The 24,702-nt window shown below is 37.1% G+C and overlaps 1 protein-coding gene and 1 long non-coding RNA gene across 4 annotated transcripts in view; one reads left to right on the top strand and one right to left on the bottom strand.

Annotated features, from left to right (window-relative positions):
- The window catches only part of LOC129422210 (uncharacterized), a 176,106-nt gene that overhangs the window by 829 nt on the left and 150,575 nt on the right, over positions 1-24,702 (top strand). For 2 of the 3 annotated variants that reach the window (XR_012357971.1, XR_008637299.2), the window contains exon 2: positions 17,708-17,810. This is a non-coding gene — a long non-coding RNA (uncharacterized lncRNA). Of the gene's footprint in view, positions 1-17,707; positions 17,811-20,577; positions 22,012-24,702 lie in introns of all 3 variants that reach the window. The other variant, XR_012357972.1, reaches the window with a different exon arrangement.
- Positions 3,436-23,008, bottom strand: elovl6 (ELOVL fatty acid elongase 6). The gene is made up of 4 exons (XM_055177986.2): positions 22,739-23,008; positions 12,280-12,411; positions 10,962-11,113; positions 3,436-4,926 (listed from the first exon to the last, which is right to left on the bottom strand). Exons 1-4 carry the CDS (start codon positions 22,819-22,821, stop codon positions 4,493-4,495), a joined length of 801 nt encoding a protein of 266 aa, XP_055033961.1. The 5' UTR covers positions 22,822-23,008; the 3' UTR covers positions 3,436-4,492.

The following is a 24,702-nucleotide window of genomic DNA, read 5'->3' as shown; positions in this document are numbered from 1 at the left end:
AGCATAGACCAGCATAATTCCTATGCTGGTTTGATGCTGTTTTTTCAGCAGGGAACACAAATGTCACTATGGAAATTATAACGGTTCAAAATGAATGAATTTTTGAAATTGAAAGAGTGAACGTAGGCCTGAGATAAATTGAGAGATAAATTAAAATGTATAAAATACATTTTATAAATAAAAAAATTATAATTTGCCACATTTAAAAAATAATAATAATTTGATAAATAAAAAACATGTTATAAACCATATTAAAAATATATACATTTAAAAAAAGAAATTTAATGACATAAAAGCAATGTGTTGACACAATTATATATTTGTCCACAAAATAACTTTAAACAATGAAAACATTTTTAAGATTATGAGTAACCAGTGAGCCTAAACTTTAAAATGGTACTGTAGTGTTTTTTGTGGTGTTTGATAATAAAAATATAGAGTAAATTGCTAAACTTATATTATTTATATAGTTAATTGTTAAATATATTTATGTAGGCTTATGTAGAAATCATCTGTATTTAGGCTAACACTTTTAAGTTTGTCTAATCTGAATTTCCATTCATCATTGTAATCGCTTCTTGTACATCAACACATCTGGGGGCGATACTTTGAATTATTACCAGTTTCGCTGACATGCTGCACGGTGTGTTGATAGATTGACCTTTTAAATGATAACTGATATTTCATGAACTGACCTGAGGCTTTTTTGTGGCTTTTTCCAAAGAGAATAAAATTTATTGCCTGTCATGTGACTATAATAAAAACAATTAAATAGACTTCCACTAGAGTTATCTTATGACACAACAAGTGGGGGATTTGTAACATATTCATATTGACTATATTGACAATAAAAGAGTTTAGAATTCAATGTCTGAGATCAAAGGTAATGTTGTAAATAACTAAAACTGTATAGAGAGAAAGCTACAAAGGACTAAGACCTGTTTCATGTCTGTGTTTGGACTATTTGGGTATTGTATGCAAAGCCTGTGAATTGCTTAGGTCCTTGGGTCAGATTTGGGGCTGCCTGCCTGCCTCAGAGGGTCTGTAGCATCTTTTTGGGTGATGATCTTCAGTAACAGTATGGGTCAGCAGTGAGTTCTCCATGTGTAAAAAGGTTATTATCTGTTGTTATCCTGACTGAGTTTTGTTTCTTAGAAACTCAACCCTTTTTTAGAAAGACCCTTTAATGAGTTGCTCTATAAAACTGCACTCTTTTAAAGTTTAAAGATTTTATTGCTGTGGGTTTTGTCTTGGCTGTCAACTTAATTTACAGGGCCTAGGACAAAAGTGTGGCTCCAAGCAGTGTGTAAGGTGTAAATCTTGTGCCTGGTTATCTGAAGGAGGATTAGTTTACACAGCTTGTCTGGTTAGAACTGTAATCATGCATTAAAGTCATTGAGTACAGAAGAGGAGGCGTCATTTTATTTTTACATACCCACTGAAGGCAATGAATGACAGAATGAGTGATTGAAACAATCCTGCAGGGCTGAACTTTCATCATGCAGCTACTGTTGTACTCTATCACCAGTATTTCTTGTTTCAGTAGTGACTGAAGGGATTAAAAGAGGAAAACACATGTAAAGTCATTCCTAAACTCTTTTGTGAACCTCAGTATATCAAAACATTTATGTAGAATGGGCAATGATTTACAAAATCTGTTCCAGTTGATTTATATGCTGTTATCGCACAACCAACATTATCTGCACTGATGCACTTGTTTTACAGGATCATATAGCCATCTTGGTTTCCAAGAATCATCTTTATGTCTGCACAATGTTGCTTAAGCTTTAATATTAACTTGGTCTCCACCTTTGTAAATTAGGATGTCGTTCAGCCAAAAATTTAATATTGGCTGTTTATTGGCTGACACTTTTATCTAAAGCAGGTTTTAGTGTAGTCAATGTGTAGGGGAGAGCGGGGCACATAGTAACTCTTGGCTTTGGCTCTATCATTCAAAATATTTAAGTTAGATTAATAATTTTTTTACACAATCTACACTTGAACACATAAAGTTTGCTTGGGACCTGCTGTTATCGTTCAATTACACCGAAAGTGCCAGAAGTGCAAACGTTACAACTTACCCCATAGGTGGGGTTCATTATAACAGAGGGTTTGTTGTAACACCTGCTACAAAATGTTGTATAAACACAAATAATTCAATAAAATCTGTCTACTAACGGTGGATATTGTTTATATATCTGCCTATAATAGATATATATCCACACAGTCATCCATCCATGATCCTTTATTGAACCATCCTTGTATTAAGCATCAATGCATATACAGTAAATACATTTTTTGAAAGGGCTGCACAATTAAGACAAAAAAATCATATTTGTGAGTTATTTCCCCTGATATTATATTAACAGTTATCATTTTGATGAATAGTATTTACATTGTTTCCATTACATTATCATTGTATACTGGAGGCTTAATTGTAACACCGTGTGACAACTAACCCCGCTGTGTAAATTTTTTTTAATCCCAGCTATCAGTTAATAGGAGTTGCTGACATGTTTCAAAATGGTGTTATGTTTTTGGTGCAAGACAGTGATTAAAATAATATAAGGTTGGATTTGGTGACTTACACACCCAACTCAGAAATTGAAAAAAAAAACAAAAATTAAATTTACTTCCATGCCTTTTTGTTCAATATCTTAACCAAAACACCCAAAACCTTTCACAAATTTTTTAGGAGCTCATTTTCTGCCAGTATGAGAAAAAGACCAAAAGCACAGATTGCTTGGCACATATAAATATGTACTGTAAAGTAGCCATGTAACAATTAACCCCACGTTAGTTTGTGCCCCGCTCACCCCTACCCTACATTATTTTATTAGTTACCAGCACGCACTGTCATCTCCCCATTGAGCTATAAGAACATTTAAATGTAGAGGTTTAATGACAGACCATTTTAGCATAATTATTATATGCATGTGATTTGATGTAAGGCAGACCGACAATAGAGAACCTGTAAAGTATCATCTTCATGTGGCTAATGAAATTTCAAAAGTCAGCAAGTTTCCAATGGAAAATTTCTGACTTCTGCTTTCGGCAAGTTAAAAGTGCTTTCGATGGATTGTCTATTTCCATCATTTCCACCTAAAGGCTTGAAATGTCTCACAGCTGCATTTCTGTCACACTTACTCGAGCACACATTCACAACCCCACCCCGACAGGCGCATCAAAACACGCCGCTTAGTATGGCTTTAGAAACCAGGACAGCGTCTGAGCGTATGCCTTATGTCAGTGTTTCCATCTGGCATGCTGCTGAGCTTGTTCACAGCGAGACTGACAGTTCAGATGTACAACCTGCAGTCATGAGCAAAATATGTAGCCTACCAGAAACAGTGCTGCATGTTCCTATCAGGGTTAGCAGCATTGTAACATTTGAAAGCGAAATAGAGATGAATAAAGACAAACAGACACAGATGATTATTTTAGCACTTTTGGCTCTTTGTTAAAATTGTCTATAGATGTTTTACATTTATAGAGTGCAAATGCACAAGAGCACAACAGATACCATTCAGTGACAGAGGTTATTCAGATTTGTTACAGCGGATATAGACATGTTGCATTTTGTGTAAATATGCCGGACTTTAGACAGGACTACTGTAGTTAAGCTAGACTCTACAATGTTGGTCCATGGACTACATGAAGTTAGGACCTTAAGCCATCGGAAGAAGGTCAGGCCTGTTAGAAATCAGAACAACCGCTGAGTCGCAATGATTCATATTCCACAAGGCTCTTTAGTGTTCTGATTAGACCCAAATGTCCTCTAAATGACCTTCATTGGTCTTTATTCCCTTTATATACTTGTGTATGTGTATTTCAATGGCATAAACATTTACCTACTATTTTGCACTAAAATGATATGCACATCAAATGGAAAACTTGAAGACCTGAGAGAATTTTGGTGCTGCGATGCTGAACAGACAACACTGTGGCGTTTTTAGCTCAACATGGACCAGTCATCCATTGAAATGGCTTTTGTATAAAACTACCGTACACAGTCTAGTATCTAATAAATAAAAATTCAAATGGAACATTAACATTTAATGTTTAGACAAACATAACCATACAATTTATCCATTTAATAACCTCTGAATTTATAATTCATTGTTTTTTTCTTCAAAATATCCTTCATTACATTTCGACCTCTCCTCCTAAATTCTGTTTTAAATTATTTTACCTCCGTTTTCATCTATACATCTTTTTTTAAAAACAGAGAAATGGGCACATAAACATCACATAAAAACACTGATTTTTTTGAACTGATATCTTAATGATTTTCAGTGCGGCTCAATAGAGCTCCCCTAGTGGCGAGGAGGTTTACCTCTATACGTTAGTAGTACAGTATGCACAAGCTTTGAAAGTAGCCCCTCATTGTCTTCACTTTGACTGCGAGTTTAAAAGCCCTAACGGTAAAGACTCACTCATTGGTCCACTTTTCTGTTCTTTCCCAACTTATCTATTTAAATAAATTAATGCTTTATTGGCTTTTCTTGACTGCGTTGGATTTGGTTTTGGTCATGTAGGCTTCGAAGAAGAACTGACAGAAGAGCACAAAGTAGCTGAGGTACATGAGAGATGACCACACAATGTTCTGCACGTGTGACGGGCACTCTTGGCCTTGTTGCATCCACGAATAGACCAGGTAGTTGACCACGCAACCCATCACCATCTGTGTGATCTGCGTCAGAGTGATGAACATGGCAAACTTGCGGGAGATTTTGAAGCCGGAGGCCCTAAGAGCGTAGTAAGAATACATAACGGCATGAACCAGGTAGTTCATGGTCATGAACCATCCACCGCCGGCCACCATGTCTTTGTAGGAGTACCAGGAATACAGCAATACTGTGATGTGGTGATACCAGTGCAGGAAGATTAGCTTCTGCTTGCGCAGAACAATGAACAGTGTGTCTCCTAAAAGTATAAAACACAAAATGGCATGAGGACACTGTGCTGGAAAAAGGTTACAATACTTTTTTAATGGGAGTATAAGGTTTGCTTTTGATGGTACTTTTAATTTTAAAATCTTACAAAACCAGTGAAGGAATTGTTTGGTGAAAAACAGAAAGATTGTAAAGCTATTAATATTGTGAAGGTTACATTCAGTGTTCCTAAATATCTTCAGTATCTAACCAGAGCAAAGTTTATCAATGTATTCAGTAGACAAAGCATACAATTAGATTTCACAAACACCTTGCATAAAACATTATTAGCTTGGAAAAATGAATAAGTATAGAATAGTCAATAAAAACCAATTAAAGTTACACATTATGTCATTTATTAGTCTGAGTTTATGTGTTTCAGCGGTCAAAGGTCTGTGTATGTTGGTGTCCCCTGTTATATATCACTGACAGGTCATCATGCGTCATCATGCTTGGTCTGACTCTATATGAATGTTAAGAGTCATAACATTGTCTTATTAGTACCGTCTTTCTTTACAAATGGACTGGTAGCTTACTAACCGCCAGGACATTGCAAACACAAAGGGCCCAAGCAGGCGGAAAATTGAACCTTGCAGCATAACCCAGAGTCTACGTACTTGGATAGTGGTTCTACAATAAATTTAGTTACGCTTTCAAAACCAATTATATTCATGCAGATGAACATGAGACTTCTCAGTAGTGCTTTGTCACTGAGGCATGCTGGATTGCAGAGCTTACAGCTTTCTGTTAATGGATTACTGTTGCTTTTAGAATTCGGGACCTCTGTTACAGTGGCAGTAACCATTTCTGTGGCAAGATATTTACATTTATATTACATAAGAATTGATTTTATCTTTTGCAATACAACAGTGCAAAGATGTAGCCAAAAAGCATGAATATAAAATGTGGCCTGAGGGTCCAACGGCACATCCTGCTTTTTACAAATGCAATATTTAGGAGTGGCAAGAAAAATAAACTGCTTTTCTACAGTGATTTACCATAAAATGTGATCCGATCCTCGTCTAGGTCACAAAATAGACAGACACAATGTGTATAAGCTGACAACACACAAATAATTCTAGTTTCTTGTGTCTTTTTCGAAAACATCCATTAAACATTCACAGTGCTGGGGGAAAATGTAAGTGAAGCCATAGACTAACTGCTTTAATGAAAGCTAATTTGTGCCAGCAGCTGGCAAACTGGAGTCTAATTAATAAAATGAGTTTGAATGTGTGGTTTAATGCAACTTTGATTGATTAAAAGACACTTAAACATTTTAAGATTGCTGCCCTTAAGAAGCATCAGCTCTTATGAACCATGGCTCGCAAGAAGGAGCTCTCTAAAGATATCCGATCAAGAGTTGGTGCACTTCATAAGGCTGAAAAGGGATACAAAACAATCTCAAAGTGTTTAGACATCCATCAGTCTACAATTAGACAAATTGCCTATAAATGGAGACTGTTTAATACTGTAGCTACCCTTCCTAGAAGTGGGTGCACACCCAAAGATAAAGCCGGAATACACTGCAAGATTTTTGCCCTCCTATAAGGTCATTACTTTATCACACTGTGCGACATGGATCGTTTAAACTCGGGTACGACAAGCATGTAGACAGTACGATGATGACATGAAAGCTTCGGCGGCTGTGTCACACGTTAGCGCAACGTCACCACCATGCACTCGTGGTAAACATATACCAGTACGCAGGTCGTAGCAGCAAACACACTGTGCGGTGATCATGCTGAATTTCTGACACTGTCAGAAAACTATTGTAGGCTATCTTTGGACGCAAGACCGGGAAAACGTCCATCTTTTAACCTCTCTCACTGTACGACATAAGACCACCGATGACGAGCCACGATCACAGAAATCTCGACAATTGTTTTACGATGGCAATCTTTCGTCTGGGACAGCCAATAATTGTGCAGTGTATCCTGGGCTTAAGAAGCATCAGCTCTTGTGAACTATTCCTCGAAAGAACGAGCTATCTAAAGATATCCGATCAAGAGTTGTTGCATTCCATAAGGCTGAAAAGGGATACAAAACAATCTCAAAATGTTTAGACATCCATCAGTCTACAGCTACACACATTGTCTATAAATGGAGACTGTTTAATACTGTAACTACCCTTCCTAAAATTGGGCACACAGCCAAGATGACTCCTAAGGCACAACGCAAAGACTCAGTGAAGTAAAAAAGAACCCATGAGTAACGTCTTTGAACAGACACCCTTACAGAAAAAACACACATTAATTTCATAGTAAAAAAACACATGTGATCACATGTGAAATGGGATTCACATAGGATTCACATAAAAATGTTCCAAAAACACACATTTCACATGTGAAATTCATGTGACTTTTCTGTAAGGGCAGGCACAGTGTCTATGGAAGAATACCACGAATGAACCCGCCGCTCTCCCGAAAAACCTTGCTGTGAGCCTGAAGTTTGCAAAAGACCACCTTGGCAAACCGCAGTGCTACAGAAGTTGAATTGTTCTGGAAAAATAATATGGTGCAAAAAGGGCACAGCTTACCAACAGTAAGCATTAGGGGTGTAACGTTCACACACCTTTGGTTTGGTTCGTGTCAAGATTTTATGGTCATGGTTTCGGTACTGGCAATGTTCAAAAAGTAACAAACTCATTTTTTAGCACTTAAAAAACATCTGAGCTTTCACATAAACAAAGTGCATTTCAAACTCTCTTTTTCACCACATGAGCAGATTAAAACACTGCTGTGTTTGTTACGCAGATCTTTCCATTTTACAATCCAAAATGTAATCTGATGTCACCTTACGTAACTTCCAGTTGCCATGAATGTCGAAATGTCAAGTTCTCTGCGTTTGTGAGTTCGTTCTTAGTTTTGATGCAAGTTTCATCATAGATGTATAACTGCTGCTAAAGTATATACAGCGAAGGGGTGCTCTCCAGTGTTTCAATAGTTTTAAACCACATCCTCTACAGCTGAATGGCTTAACTATTTTGACAAACGACAATAAAAACATTTAGCGCGTCTGCTAGTATAGTTGTACAGTATGTGCCTGTCCGAATTAGCACTGTGTGTAGTAGTGGCTGTTTAAATTGTTTCTGTGTTACCTGCACTCGTGCCTACCAGCTCTACTGTAAAGGACATGAGACGCACCGTCCTGAGGAAGGTGAACGGCATGGTTCGTTTTTTTTTTTTTTACAGAGAACCGTTACACCCCTAGTAAGCATCATCCCAACAGTGAAGTATGGTTGAGGGAACATTATTATTTGGGCATGCTTTGCTGCCTCAGGGCCTGGACCATTTGCCATCATCAAGGGGAAAATAAAATCCCAAGTTTGACAAAAACCCCATTCACACAGACCTCTGGTCCCAGAAAATACCCGTAAAATTGCCAGACAAGCGTCTGTGTGAACAAAAACTTGTTCCGTTAATCTTCTGGGATCGTTGATGGAAAGAGGACCTAGTAAGATACGCGGGTAACCCTCTGTGTGAACAAGAATGCCGTAAAGGGCGTGTCGAAGTGAGGACGCACGCGTCATCATCACAACACAAGTTATGGTTCAGCTCCTTACAACGAGAGATAACATGCATATAAAAATTCACCACGAGAAATGTTGCAAACTAGATTGAAGCAGTTATCAGAAAATGATATATGAGACGCATAAACAATGACGCACGTGCCATAGTGAGGACGCGCGTGTCATGGCAACATGAAGTTGGTTCAACTCTTTAAAATGAGGGATTTTCAACATTCACAACGAGAAATGTCAGCATACTTGACTGAAGCAGATATCAGGTAAGTTAGCTCGTTACTTACTGCGTTGAAACGGAGATCATTCAGCAGCATAAAAGAATATCGCGTCACGTGCTCATTTGAGCTATAATAAACGAAAATACCCGCATGTCATCCCAACGAGATATATTGTTCAGCTCCTCAAAATGCGGGTTTTAAATGCATATAAACAATCACGATGAGAAATGTCTGAAAACTGTATCAAAGCAGAAATCAGGGAGCTTGTCAAATATCCACTCTGAAGCTGAGATCATTCACCAGAATAGAACTGTGCATTCACGTGCTCCTTTGTAGTGTTATCATAAACAAAAATGCACGCGAGTTGTTTCTGAAGAGAGAAATAATATATAATATGCAAACTTCAGACGCTGCGTGGAAGAGAGGGCGGGACTTTCAACATGTCACGTGTCTTTCCGGGACCATCAGATGCCGTGTAATCTTGGCAGTGTGAACGAAAAAAAACTCTAACTATTCCGGAAAAATCCAGGATGCATTTTACGTGTATTTTACGGAATTTCTGTGTGAAAAGGGCTAAAATGTCCTACAGGAATGATGTGGTCTGATTCAGAACTAGTGAAAGCGCTTGAAGTAATTGCTGTCAAAGGAGGTTCAACAAGCTATTAAATCCATAGGTTCACTTACATTTTCCCCCAGCACTGTGAATGTTTAATGGGTGTTTTCAAAAAAGACACAAGAAACTAGAATTCTTAGTGTGTTGTCAGCTTGCACACATTGTGTTTGTTTATTGTTGTGACCTAGATGAGGATCAGATCACATTTTATGGCAAATCACTGTAGAAAACCAGTTAATTCCTACTGTAGGGGTTCACATACTTTTTCTTGCCACTGTAAATTGCAATACTAAATGCAATGCAATACGGCAATATATGTAATGCAAAATGCAATATTATTAAAGATGATATAAAAAATTATCTTTGCAAACAAACAGTAGGCGTAAGTTTGTGTTGTGCTTAATGAAATTAAAAACATAACAGGGACTTTACGTCAAATGCCCTCTCCAGTGTAACATGTTCACCATTCAGAAAATGACTCAAGTACACTAACCTAAAGGATTATTAGGAACACCTGTTCAATTTCTCATTAATGCAATAATCTAATTAACCAGTCACATGGCAGTTGCTTTTAGGGGTGTGGTCCGGGTCAAGACAATCTCCTGAACTTCAAACTGAATGTCAGAATGGGAAAGAAAGGTGATTTAAGCAATTTTGAGTGTGGCATGGTTGTTGGTGCGAGATTGTCCGGTCTGAGTATTTCACAATCTGCTCAGTTACTGGGATTTTCAAGCACAACCATTTCTAGGGTTTACAAAGAATGGTGTGAAAAGGGAAAAACATCCAGTATCCACCGGGTACCACTCATCTCCACTACAAATAGGAAAAAGAGACTACAATTTGCACGAGCTCACCAAAATTAGACAGTTGAAGACTGGAAAAATGTTGCCTGGTTTGATGAGTTTCGATTTCTGTTGAGACATTCAGATGGTAGAGTCGAAATTTGGCGTAAACAGAATAAGAACATGGATCCAACATGCCTACCCTATGCAGGCTGGTGGTGGTGTAACGGTGTGGGGGATGTTTTCTTGGCACACTTTAGGCCCCTTAGTGCCAATTAGGAATTGTTTAAATGCCACAGCCTACCCTGGGCATTGTTTCTGACCATGTCCATTCCTTTATGACCACCATGTACCCATCCTCTGATGGCTACTTCCAGCAAGATAATGCACCATGTCACAAATCATTTAATCATTTTAAATTGGTTTCTTGAACATGACAATGAGTTCACTGTACTAGTCGCCAGATCTCAACCCAATAGAGCATCTTTGGGATGTGGTGGAACGGGAGCTTCGTGCCCTGGTTGTGCATCCCACATAGCTCCATTAACTGCAAGATGCTATCCTATCAATATGGGCCAACATTTTTAAAGCATGCTTTCAGCACCTTGTTGAATCAATGCCATGTAGAATTAAGGCAGTTCTGAAGGTGAAAGGGGGTCAAACACAATATTAGTATGGTGTTCCTAATAATCCTTTAAGTGAGTGTATATGCATGCATAGCAAATAAATGACTGTATTAAATACTATTCTGGTATAGTACTTTAGTGAATGTATAATCATGACATCAATGTTATGTCACATTGGCTGTTGGTGGTATTCAATATCTAGGCTCATGCTAACACATTCAAATAGCCATAACAGAAACTTTAAGAGAATATCACGCAATCTCACCTAGTTCAGGGGCCTTGCTGAGAACAAAAGCATAAGCCCAAAACTTGCTGACCGGTCCATTATAGAAGCTCTGATCGCAGACAGATTGCTTCAGGCCCTTAGTCATCAATATGTGCATCATGTAGCCTCCAGTTCTGACCGCACCAAATATACTAATAGAAGGAACAGAAGAAACAAGAATTTATTTAAATTGCATACAATGCACTTTTAAAACAGTCTGTGATACTAACTATTGAAGCTTGATCTAGAAGTCATAACAGTAGTACTAATAAATGAAGATGCTTTCTTCTAATTGGCTGTGTTTGCTGATTGACAGTCTATATGCCATTGTTTGGTTGGGCACCCAGGTTTCAGTTATAGGTTTCTAATTGGCCGGATCAATGTGATAAACTCTGGAAATGTGAGGCAACATAGTTTACGTCATGTCTATTCTACAGTTGCTTTAGTGCTGATCTATATAGATAGAACATGATGGTAATGATGTAACATGAGTTAAGGTGAAATGAAGAGGTGCAAGCTACATAATCAAATATATGCAGGCCTCTTATATACCATATATGCTGGTCTTTATGAAGTAACTTGAAAGGAGGAAGTGGCTTGTTTTTCAGCCTATAATGAACACCATTAATCTGCTAAAACATGAAACAGCTCATGAATACACAGCATTTACTGCACAAATGCATCAGTGTTGTACTGTATTGCTCCAGGAACACATTTTTTGGGTATCCGCCTAAACCAATACACACCTGCCACATTATGCATTTTTCTTGGAGGTGCTCCCTAAGGGACGTGCTCTGTTAAATGACCGGCACTGGCTGTGTCTGATACGATAGCCATTTAAAATGTTTCCAGGAACCAGACTGAGAAGCATTTACATTTACGCATTTGGCAGATGCTTACATTTACAGTGCATTCGATCGGTACATTTTATCAGTATGTGTTTACCTGGAAATTAAATACCCATAAAATTTGGGTAAAACCGCTTTACCAGTTGAGCTACAGTAACAGACTGTATTAAGCCATAATCTGTTTGATATAATTAACAAAGATCATGATAAATATATTTTTAGATTTAGAATCTATTTTGTGCTACCATTAACTGTAATATTTGATGCATCATGAATTGAGACACCTTTATTGACTGTGTTAGTACTACCCTTCTGCTCCAGGCATCTGATTTACATAATGCTAATTTACATATTTCATTATTTCTGTCACTTCACCCACAGCAACGTACTAAATCGGTATTGGCAGGTGCCATGAAACTCCTATGGCTCTGCTGGCAAAGAGTTTGTTATGTACATAAACACATAATTACCTGAAGACTGCAAGCGTTAAAGACCATAATACCAGAGGTTTCCTCAACTCAAACTTCTCCCTTTGCTTCATTACATGCCGCCCACCAAGTATACACGCAGCATAAAGTGCAGCGAACAGAAAAGACTTTTTCCTGGGGAGAGAGATGAAAATAAAATTAGTGTAACCTCTGCTAACAAACTTTAGGATATCCTGTATGTATGTGGTCACTAAGCAGATGCTATATCTAAAGTATATGCATATATGCATCTGAGCAGTGCAATTTAATTCTAACCATATTTTATGGAGCAGTCTGGCACACTTTTAAGTGGCACACACTTGCCCTGTGTTGCATAGTCAAATGATAAGACTTTGCATATGGTAATTTATTTTACTAGAACTGGAACCATTGTGTCCTGCTTTAGCCAATGCATTCAGAAGAATATGAGACTAGAAATGTAGCATGATGTCAAAGTCTTTATTATAACAGACTTATTATAGAGTGGTCTAATAACATTTAGCATATTACTGTCTATATTGTGTGATTAAAACAACTAATGATCTTTCATTTTGTTGTCTCATCATATTAAATCTTGATCTCACAATATAATCCATTTGGCTCAAGCACATTTCACTGCTGGAAGGGGTGCCGTCCAAACGCACCAAACTTTATGGATATGTCATTGTATTTCTTAAAGCCTATACTCATCACTTCTCTGTTGCCAAAATGAAATGAAGTAAACTGTTTTTGGAGCTTTTCATCACAAACAGATTATTGGGCTTATTCTGACAGCTTGTATCACTTTTAAGATCTTATAATATCTGGCAGAGCTGAAGTGTATTTAGCTCATATCTGAAATCATCTAGTGCCATCTAATTTAATTTTAAGGGCACTTTTATATTGCTAATATTGTTCTGGTTCACTGGGAGAGTTTACCGATTATCTATAATACAAGTATATATGACCCTGTCTGTGAAATTCAGATTAAAGTCTCATAATCTAATTATAAGATTAGAAGCAGTTTCATTTTAATCACTGATTTCACATTAATTTTAATCTTTGACATGACCTTACTCAGTCAAAATTAAAGATATCAAAGTTATATTTTGACAGAATGTCCTTGTAGAAAATAGTAAATTATAAAAATGACTGAAGTGTGATTTTAGGCAGGGTTGCATATTAATATATATATATATATATTATTTTAATGAAATACAGACATAAATTATGTTTAAGGCTACTAATAACTTAAGGTTGTGATGATATCAAACCTTTTATGATTGTGAAAAGAAAAACTCCATTCTGTAAATGAACGATCAATTACCGTAATTGCCTTAAAGGGACACTCCACTTTTTTTGAAAATATACTCATTTGATAAAACAATTGATTTTTAATAGTTTTGGAATCCATTCAGCAAATCTCAGATCTGGCGCTACCACTTTTAGCATAGCTTAGCACAATCCGTTGAATCTGATTGGACCATTGGCTTTGCGCTAAAAAATAACCAAAGCGTTTCGATATTTTTCCTATTTAAAACTGACTCTTCTGTAGTTACATCGTGTAGTAAGACCGACAGAAAATTAAAAGTTTGTGATTTTCTAGGCGGTATGGCTAGGAACTATACTCTCATTCTGGTGTAATAATCAAGGACTTTGCTGCTGTAACATTGTTGCAAGAGGCGCAATGATATTACGCAGCAGCCGAAAATAGTTATCTTAGTAACTTTCAATGGCAGGGGACTATTTTCGGGCACTGTGTAATATCATTGCGCCTCCTGCAGCCATGTTACAGCAGCCAAGTCCTTGATTATCAGATTCAATGGATTATGCTAAACTATGCTAAAAGTGGTACCGCCAGACCTGGAGATCAGCTGAATGGATTCCAAAAAAGTAAAAATAAAATGCTTAACTCTAGGGGAGCTGGAAAATGAGCACATTTTCAAAAAAAGTGGAGTGTCCCTTTAAAGTGTATCTCAATTAACACAAACTTCAATATTATTCAACCAAATGGTATTAGGGATGTACTGATATATCGGCCTATATAATATATTTTTCCCACTATCGGACATCGGCCAATTGTTTGAAAACAGGCCGATGATCAGGCCAGATTATATCCTGGTGTGGAAAAAACATCAGAACTTATGTTATGTGATTGTTTGGAATTGGGTGACTGACAATGACACTGTTGTTTGTACACTTTCCACTTTCACAACATAATAATTTGAAATGAGAGGTAAAAAGCTAATCGGCAGATGTCATTCAAAATAATTGAACATCTATCAGCACAGAAATGCTCTATTGGTGCATCACTAAATGAAACTAAATGAAAAAATGATACAAAGATACAAATTAAGTAATTTAAATCAAGTATTCAGGTAAATAAACTAGGGGTGCATTGATATATATCGGCCGATGATGCGCTATGCTTCTCAATGAATTACAGTGAAATGCCGCTACATCTAAAAGCCAGAGGGCGCTCTTGTGCAGAAACTCAATATGCGCTGCAGACAAAGAACCATACACACGCAGCCATAGATATATGTATAAAGGCTAGATGTCTTACAGCGGAGTCTCTAACGTCATTGCCTGGCGGCCATCTTACCTCAGACAGCTCGCACACTCGTAGCATTGTGTTTTAATGGTGCAGATACTTTTAAATGACCATAACTTGCTCAATTTTCTACCGATTTTCAAACGGTTTGGTTTCTTACAAACGTTATTAACCTGGCTATAATTCCGCCACATGCGGACGTTCCACTCAATTGGCCAGCAGCGCGGGTAAGACATCTAGCCTTTATACATATCTATGCACGCTAGAGCCCGACCGATATATCGGCAGGCCGATATTATGCATTTTCTAATTTTCAACTATCGGTATCGGCATTCATAATGGCCGATAAATGAATATAAAAAATTAAAAAAAACGGACGAAACAGCCTTCAACCATGTCATGAGTGTTGCCGTTGTATAGTTGTCCACCAGAGGGCACTCTACAACCTCCCTGTTGGCAACACTCGTGTATAACGTGTCACATATCCTGCAACCTGCTGATCCAGCCAGAGTCAGGCAGAGAGGACAATGGTTAAGTGAGTTCATGGTGAGTTGGTCACGAGACAATAAAAGAAACAAGTTTCTTTTTAAAATGCATTATCATATTATTGTAGTTAAAACTCATAAATAACTACAAATAACTAATGTAAGGGAAATCTGTTAATGTTTTGTTGCGCGTTTCTGAAATAAAATAAAAAATATCGGCCGATATACCGGATTTTAAAACCAACAAACATTTGCATTGGTATCGGCCTTCAAAATCCTTTATCGGTCTTGCTCTAACCCACAGCTATGACCATAGATATGTATAAAGGCTAGATGTCTCGCCTGTGCTGCAGGCCAATTGAGTGGAACGTGTGCATTTGGCGGCCATCTTACCACAGGGCGCTCGCTCACTCATAGCATTGTGTTTTAATGGTGCATGCAATAACTTGCATAATTTTCTACCGATTTTCAAAGGCTTGGTTTGTTATAAACATCAAAGATGTACCTATGACACTGCATACTTAAACTAAAAAAAAAATTTTCATGAAACATGTGAAAACATCAGAATTATAGCCACATTAATAACGTTTGTAAAAAACCAAACCATTTGAGAATCCGTAGAAAATTGAGCAAGTTTAAAAGTACAAGCATCATTAAAACACAATGCTACGAGTGAGTGAGCACCCTGTGGTAAGATGGCCACCACGTGATGACGTTAGACACTCCGCCGTAACACATCTAGCCTTTATACATATCTATTGCTGTGACACACAGCTCCAGGAAATGGTTTAAGGATATATTTATATTGCTGTTCTTCAAACCTTTTCATGTAATTTTAAGAAAATAAACAATATGTATCATGATTAGGTTTGACGAGTGTTGCTTTTTCAAATTCAACGACTCAAACTAAGTGATTTCAGATCGATAACGACTTACTGATCAAGAGCCGTAGTACATTTATCGGTGCACCCTTAAAATAAATCGTCCAGGAACAAAAGTAACCAAATTCAAAAGAAAAATACTGAAATTACTGGTCTTTGTTTACATACATAAGTCATTTAGTGCTCTCAGTCAGCCAATTGTGTACATGTTTCATGTAAAGGGCTTATTAAAGATATCCAGCCTCTTATTGTCAATATTGTTATGTGATTAATATTAATTACACAATAGACATGTCTGTTTGGCTCCCTTTACACTTCAAGGACGAATGCTCAGATCTGACATGTTTACATTTACTTAACGTTTACATGACTATATTTACACTAATAACGTGCCAAAACACACAGTTGCATATAAACACAAAAAAGCAGTCACTTGTCAATCCGATGGCACCAAATAGTCTGTAGGCTACTACTGCTTACACTGATGTTGCTACATTTCATTTTTGGCTCCAGTTAGCACCAAAGTATAGTTTCAACATCTAACCCACAACCTTTGATTCATAATCACAACAGTTTTTGTAATGGTGAAGACAGCCAGATGGGCCAGCATTCAGCTGGCATTGGGAGTAAAAACTAGGGCATGTCTCTCCTTGCCAGTATCATTTCCTGGATGATGTGTGTGTGTGTATATTCTTTGTTTTGTCCAAGAAGTACAGTAAATTCAGCGGACGAGATAACAACCGAGGATCCGCAGGTTTCTAATTACACGAGTCATTTTATATTTTGACTTCACTCAATAGAATTAACTTAATGAATTAGGCAGCATCTAAGCTTGTGTACTGTTTATTTATGCATGACCTCTACAGGCATCGTGTGAAGAATGGTGTAGGTTGTGAGGTTCATTCTATGCGTACGGCCCCCTCCAACCTTGAATTGTCATTGTGCATTGTTCATTGTGTAGAAATGGAGGCTGCGGCAGTACGTGCACATTTTATAGGGCCGATCTATCAGTTTTATTTGAAGACTAAATTCACTATTGGGGTTATTACGCTGACTGAGTTCTAACAGAAACATTTTCTCGCAGTGGCAGCTAACAAGATGCTTACACTTGAGAAAATGGCTTTCAAGGTTTTGTTACAAACATCTGTTTGCATGTCATTTATTTATTTCACAAGATACAATGTGCAAGCATCCAGCAATGTTATTTAATTTAAGATGAGATGTACAAATGGGCTACTGAGCTGTGCTGGAGTAAAGGACAAAACAATGTCAACACGTTTTTTATTAGTGCCATGTCAGGACAAGTGTTATTGTGAGGGCAGTTTTCATTCATGCCTTGCTGCCCTGTTACCATGTTAGAAAGTAGAGCTCCCTGAGTTTGCCAGCCAAAAATGATTAAAAATAATTGTGATATGAAATTGTCCTAAACAACAAATATAGGAACCAAACAGATTCAGTTCTCACATCAACGCAAAGTAGGTCTATAAATTGCAAAACCTGCATTTTTTTGACTACGCTCTCATTTTTTTCAGCTGAGTACATCAAACCTGTAGCGGACAATGACAAATGATGAAGCTACCTGCAATGGATCACATCTGGCCAAAGCTGTGTTTGCGCACTAGAAGTGCTTCCAAGGTATTTTAAAGCAGTTAAATAAACCGAATCTGCAGACTGATGGCAGTTTTAGACTAATGACGATAGCAGAATCTATTCTGCTAGATTCAGTGATTTTTAACCAGACACAGCAAAATGCTGGAATAGTGTAAATTGCGGTACAAGCAAAAGAATCCTATAATGATTTTCACACAGATCTCAATATGTAAATTGGTCAATTATCTATAGTATAATCATTATTGTTATGTTCTACATGCATGCACGGCTTTAGCTAATTGACCAAAATGCTGATGTAATAATGTGAGACCATGCGTGAACAGGGCTTTAGCCAGAGGTACTTTTTTACTGCAGTCTCTAAATCAAATGCAATCTTTTCTTCAAGGTTACTCACATTGGAAAAAAGCAATGTAACTGTTCTTCTAGAGGTCAAATTTAAAATGCCCTCGTGATCTGCACTTCTAGGAAATCTCATTTATAAAGATAATCTGGCAAGGAGAGTGTCAGCATATTTTGACACATATCTCAATGTCATGTAACACAGTGACTGTCCCCAGCAAGCAGTAGCCATCATTACACTGTCTAGACTAGTTGTCGACCAACATGTTTTTTTTTAAATGGCCGATAACAATATTAAGAAAGTTGTATGGCTGATATAACACAAATGTAAACTGAAAATTGGTGAAGCTACATAAACATTTGTTATGCATAACATTTATAGTTATACCATTTTAAAGTACTTAAAACGTATTATGGAAATTATTAATTATGTAAAAAAGACATAACTAATGTGAATCTGACATCTTATGGTACTGTTTGAATAAGTGTGTTGAACCAGTGTGTTGTGTTTGTGACACATCATAACGTCATGTTAAAAAGTGAATAATGATTGGTAATTTTACTGTCAGTCAAACTTTTGCTTTACATTGAGTGACACTGAGTGTCTTTCCATTACAAACAACAAATTTAAGTAATTGAGAAATTTACTGGCCGATTAAAAAAAATTAAAAACATTATCGCCTGTGCAGAAGAAAAAAATTCCAAATATCGGTCTCTGCAATATATCGGTCTATCACTACTATAGACCAGATAAAGTCTGGCTATGAGTAACCCACTTCTAGCCAAAATAAACTTGAATTTAATTATGGAACATGTTGTGAGATATATGATATTCCATCATGTAAGCAAAGTCAACAGTAATTACAAGGTGTGCGGTTTTGTTTATTTAATTTCATTTAATTTATTTTTGGGTTATGGCTAGACGTCTATTTAATTTTCCCCTCACAAAATTTAAATTAGAGTGTTTTAGCCTACACCCTAAAAATGGCTGGGTTATTTTTGACACATAATGGGTAAATATTGGACAGAACACACAGCTGGGTTAAAATTGATCCATGGTTGCATAACATCAACCCAACATTGGGTCATTTTTAACCCAGCATGGGGTCATTTTTAACCCAGCATGTGTTCTGTCCAATATTTATCCATTATGGGTCAAAAATAACCCAGCCATTTTTAGAGTGTAGATGTGTTTGGACACTATTTGGACACAATTTCTTGCATGGGACATCAGTGCCAGTCTCATCACGGGGTTTATGCATGAAGGTAGTTCACCTGTTATGCAAGCTTGGCAATTCATGGCAGGTTTTGGTCGACTTCTATTTGGCCCTGCTTATCTAGTGTCTTAGTGGCTTCTGTCTGCTGGTCTCTTATTTTAAGAGACAGACTATCTTACAATAAGATAGAGCTTGTTAAAGAAACTTACAATGAAGCAAGGATAAAAATACACGCAGATTAGAGAATGACCTGCTGACACCTAAATTACCCTGTGGCTAACTCTTTCCTGTCAACCCTTCCACACATTGCATGTTGGGTATGGCTATGCTGCTAAAAAGTATTTTGCAAAAATAAAGATCAGAAAGATGATTAATAAAAACTCTGAAAGGGAATGGGCCTAATGCACTCCACCAGAAAAACTTGTTCATAAAAATGACTAAGATAATAAATAAATGCCAGTATGTCCCAACAGAGTGGTGTGACTCAGCACTGTAAATATTTGAGGGTTCACCAAAAAATGTGAAAATTCTGTCCAGTGCACTCATTCTCATTTTGTTACAAAACGATGTTGATTTCATCTAAAATGTTCACACTGTTCTTATCTCCATACACTGAAAGTGAGAATGTGAGTTTCAACATTATGCATAACATCTCCTTTTGTGTTCCATCTAAGAAAGTGTGTCATGTACATTAGAACAACCTTTTCATTTTTGGGTGACTATATACATAAGTTAAATTATGTATAATTACAGGTGTATTTTTATCTGCCTGTACTTTTACAGCTATCGATGAGAATAGTGAGTGAGATACAGAATGAAGTACTTCATTTAAGATAACAAACTAAATACTTTCCATACACACTGATCAATGTTTTATTAAAGCATTTGCTATCATTTGCCTTCAAGAAGATGTGCATTTGAACATAAATTTGTCACATACAAATGAATATGAGCACTGACTTTGACTGTAATGCAGTAGTATTTGTTTAAGTCAAACATTCTGTGAATTTTTAATGCATTAAATACCTCTGTAATAGCATTGAGTTCCCTGAAGCAAATTTCTTGTGCTTGTTTAATAAGAATATTCTCTGTAATGTAAAAGTTATTGCAAACTCTGAAAAGTTCTAAATATTCAATCTGTTTGAAAAGTCTGATTGGTTCATACATTCACCTGATAACTACAGTATTACAACCATGTCCTTTCTATGCTTAAACACTTTCTTCTTAAAACTTAGATAAGGGGCAGATGTCATGCTGCATGCGGTCTATGTCAAAGCAGAAAGCACACAACCAGTAAGGCATGCTAACTCAACTGCTTACCACTTTAAGGATTCCCTAAAATTCAACAGCTGTAATTTGTTTCAAATCATATTTCAATTCTCAAGGTGAATTATGTTAAGTGCAAACGAGAGCCCTTGCTGTATCTGTATTGAGTTTTTTTTATCATCACATCTTAGCTTATTGAGAGAAGAGACTTTGTATTGATGCAGAGCTGCTTTGTGTCTGTATTGTGATTAGAAATATAGTGGCAATGTGTCTTGATGTGTTATATGGCATGTGTTATTATGTCCAACTCAAATCTCCTTATGCGTAAAATCTGTTTAGCTAGTTAAAAAAAAAGAAATTTGCATGAAATTTGATTTGTACAAGCCTGAAAACCACATTCGAAGTTGCTTGGTTAATCCATTTTAGCTTGAAAACTCAAATAAGATTTTATGTTTTTTGTTCATTCATTGGTTGACAGATTATGACAGGTGTCGTGATAATAAAACTTGTGCGGAGGGCCTCCGCAAGTGTGTGTCAATAGTATAAAAGCAAGTCTGGCTGTATTGCACTGCAAAACTGCATTATGAACACAAAAGTAAAACATTTTGATCAGGATGTATGTTATTTAAAGTTTAAACAAGTCACAAGTCCACAAGGAGAACAAAAGAGTTCCTGCCACGACAACATAAATAAAAAATAAAGATAATATAAACACACAGATACAAAACCCCCGAATAGATTACAGCAAAGGACTAGTAGCATATTCCAAAGTGTTTATGTGACAACTAGGAACTATTATGAAACCACAAAAGTTGTAACGGATGTGTGTTAACTAAATGTGAGGCATGGTTTTATCAGTCAGTGTGGTTTGATTTGAATGATTTATGCTGCATAATTTAATGAGCTGACGGGTTGACCCTAAGTGTTAGATGCCAATGTATGCGTTTGTGTCTATTTTATGTTATAAATATGGAGCTTAGTCTTTAAATGGATTGTAAATCGTTTACAAACAGCAAATAAAGGTTTCATATAGGCCTCTATTTCCTACTACATTAAAATTTTAAAGAAACAAAACCAAGAAAATGTATCGCAATCATATGTTGGTGGCAAGACAAACATCGATGGTTTCCACACAGGAGGAAACAAGGTGATAAATGTGTTGCAAGCAACCCTGGGAAGTCGGCACAGTGTTGCTGAAACGTGATTGGCCAGATGTCTGTCAGCAGACATTAACAGCCGGCTCCCATTGGTCAGCTGCAATGAAATGAATTCTACAGCAGCCTCACTCCTGCATCTCTGCACGCGCTACAATATTACAAAAGCGTGAAATTGATACACGAGAGTGCTCGTGTCGATGCTACAATGTGTCAGGTGTGTTTCTAGCGGGGAAACGAGCCAAACTGGTAATTATACTGATAATTTATACCAAATTATAGGATAAAGCGTATACATCTCCATATAGATTGGCTTTATAAAGAACATACACAATAGTGTTTGGCCGCCGCATAGCGCTTTATTTTTTTATGTCCCTTAAAAATCTAAAAACTGAGTTTCATTTCATATGGATACCTGTGTAAGCCGGCTAGGTGGAGTTCAGGCTAATACTCATCATGAGAAGATAACCACCTATTAGAAACAGTCAGTCTTATGTTTAAAACGGAACCCTTGTATTTTTAAATAAACGTCTGTGTGTGGTTTTAAAACATTTAAGGTTTCACTTTTCCTAGGACATAAAGCACACGCTTATCAAAAGACAGAGACAGAGCATCACCTTGAACAGGCTGAATCTGATCAGAAAGCAGTGACGCCTTAAACGCATTCTCACACATTCATATCATTTGAGATCTTCAAAATAACCGCATCGATGTATATTGAATTGTTTTAGTCTTAGTTGTGGAAAACACGTTAGGTATAAATCGCACGTAGGCTAGTCCCTGACAATTTACAAACAGCATCCGGTTAATGCATGGCTAGACTGTTTAATACGCTACTCAACCACTGCAAAGCAGTACTGTACACTACGTCCTAGACTATAACATTTAATATCATCGTCTGTATGATGATGGAAAAGCTTTATATGATCGTACATCATGATCCTGCTTATTATATAATGCATTAGAGATACTGTACCAGTTCTCTTGCATCCATCGAATGGCTTCATCTTCATTGAACTGCCTCTCGAATTCATACTCTTGCAGCGCAAGCACCGACATGATGTAGGCTACTTTAAACGCTTACAGAGCCTTGCTTTCTCGACTGAATGAGTTGAAATGCACGGATGTCTCGTTTCTATGGCAGACTCAGCTCCAGCCTTGCTCTCGCATCGCTCTTCCCAGCCCAGCAGCACACTCGTTAAGCTGATCTCAATGTCAGCCCGCGCCACCGGCATACGCCCTCCTCTCTGTCTCCTGTGTGGAAGGAGAAGCGCGCAGGTCCTAATGCCCCAGAGTTGATGCATCCTTCTGTATTGTCGTCATCTTAAATCGTTGTGACCTTTGGCATACATTCATAAACCGATGGTTTTCGTTATATTACAAGATGTTGAGAAGGTACCATCTCTTTTATTTTGTGAAATAATTGATTATATAGCCAACATTGACAATAAATTGGGTGGGCTAGTTGTCACCTGAATTGCTTATTTACCACTGAGGCATGGTAAAAGTAAACGATGACACTATTGTATCCATCTCTTTTCTTTGACTACAACAAACACATGGATTGTAGGCAACTGTTTAATTCCTGGGATTGGTTTTGTAGACAAGACTTACATCATAATTCCTCCTGCTTCGGCCTGTAAGTTAACTCCTGTGTGAGCAAATCTTTCAAACATGGTAAGGAGCATCACATTTCCGGCTGACGTCAGAGATATTCAGGTCACTCACAACATACAGATTAGTTGGCCAATCAGGGACACAGCGCTTATCAAATCGATTAGCTTTGGACAAAATCTGTGCATTTTAAGACGAGTGAAATCTGGAGCTACAAAAATCTGGGATATGTGGAAAATAATGTGTTTTTTAAACAATAAAACATGCAAACACATTGTATTGTATCAAATACACAAAATAATGTTGTTTTTTAGCAATGAAGGTGCACTTTAAAAAGCACATATTTATGCCTGATTCTGCAAAACCTTTTTCTACATCATTAATCCTACCCAATTCCTACCAATACTAAAACTTAACAACTACTTTACTAAGTACTAATAAGCAGTAATTAGGAGTATATTGAGGCAAAAGTAGTTAAAGGATTAGTCCATTTTCTTAAAAGAAAAATCCAGATAATTTACTCACCACCATGTCATCCAGGATGTTGATGTCTTTCTTTGTTCAGTCGAGAAGAAATTGTGTTTTTTTGGGGAAAACATTGCAGGATTTTTCTCATTTTGGTGGACTTTAATAGAGCCCAACATTCAATACTTAACTCAACACTTAACAGTTTTTTTTCAACGCAGTTTCAAAGGACTATAAACAATCCCAAACGAGGCATAAGGGTCTTATAGCGAAACGATTGTCATTTTTGACAAGAAAAATAAAAAATATGTACTTTTAAACCACAACTTTTCGTCTAGGTCCAGTCCAGCGCGACCTAACGTAAATGCGTAGTGACGTAGGGAGGTCACGTGTTACTTATATAAAACGCACGTTTGCGGACCATTGTAAACAATGCCACAAAGACATTAATTAGTATCAGTTGACATACAACAATGTAGGAACGGTCCTCTTTCTCAACACATGTAAACACTGGGGCGGAGTTTCGCGTTCGTCCTCTGTGACCTCTTGACGTGATGACGTATTGCGTCGGGTCGCGCTAGCGCATCACGACCGGATCTAGACGAGAAGTTGTGCTTTAAAGGTGTATATTTGTTATTTTTATTGTCAAAAATGACAATCGTTTTGCTAGATAAGACCCTTGTGCCTCGTTTGGGATTGTTTGTGGTCCTTTGAAACTCCATTGAGGGAGACTGTTAAGTGTTGAGTTAAGTATTAAATGTTGGGCTCTATTAAAGTCCATTAAAATTAGAAAAATCCTCCAATGTTTTCCTAAAAAAACATAATTTCATCTCGAGTGAACAAAGAAAGACATCAACATTT

This window comes from Misgurnus anguillicaudatus, chromosome 16, assembly GCF_027580225.2.
Source record: "Misgurnus anguillicaudatus chromosome 16, ASM2758022v2, whole genome shotgun sequence".
In the NCBI taxonomy this organism is placed as follows: domain Eukaryota; kingdom Metazoa; phylum Chordata; class Actinopteri; order Cypriniformes; family Cobitidae; genus Misgurnus; species Misgurnus anguillicaudatus.
The sequence above is the reverse complement of the archived record's forward strand: the minus strand, read 5'-3'. Positions and strand labels throughout refer to the sequence as shown.

Bases quoted from the DNA above. Each gene is read 5' to 3' on its own strand.
- elovl6 (XM_055177986.2), bottom strand. From the start codon at position 22,821: ATGTCGGTGCTTGCGCTGCAAGAGTATGAATTCGAGAGGCAGTTCAAT. The intron at 12,412-22,738 runs GTACAGTATCTC...CTCTCTCCCCAG, and splicing joins CGATGGATGCAAGAGAACTG to GAAAAAGTCTTTTCTGTTCG. The intron at 11,114-12,279 runs GTAATTATGTGT...TCCTTCTATTAG, and splicing joins TTAACGCTTGCAGTCTTCAG to TATATTTGGTGCGGTCAGAA.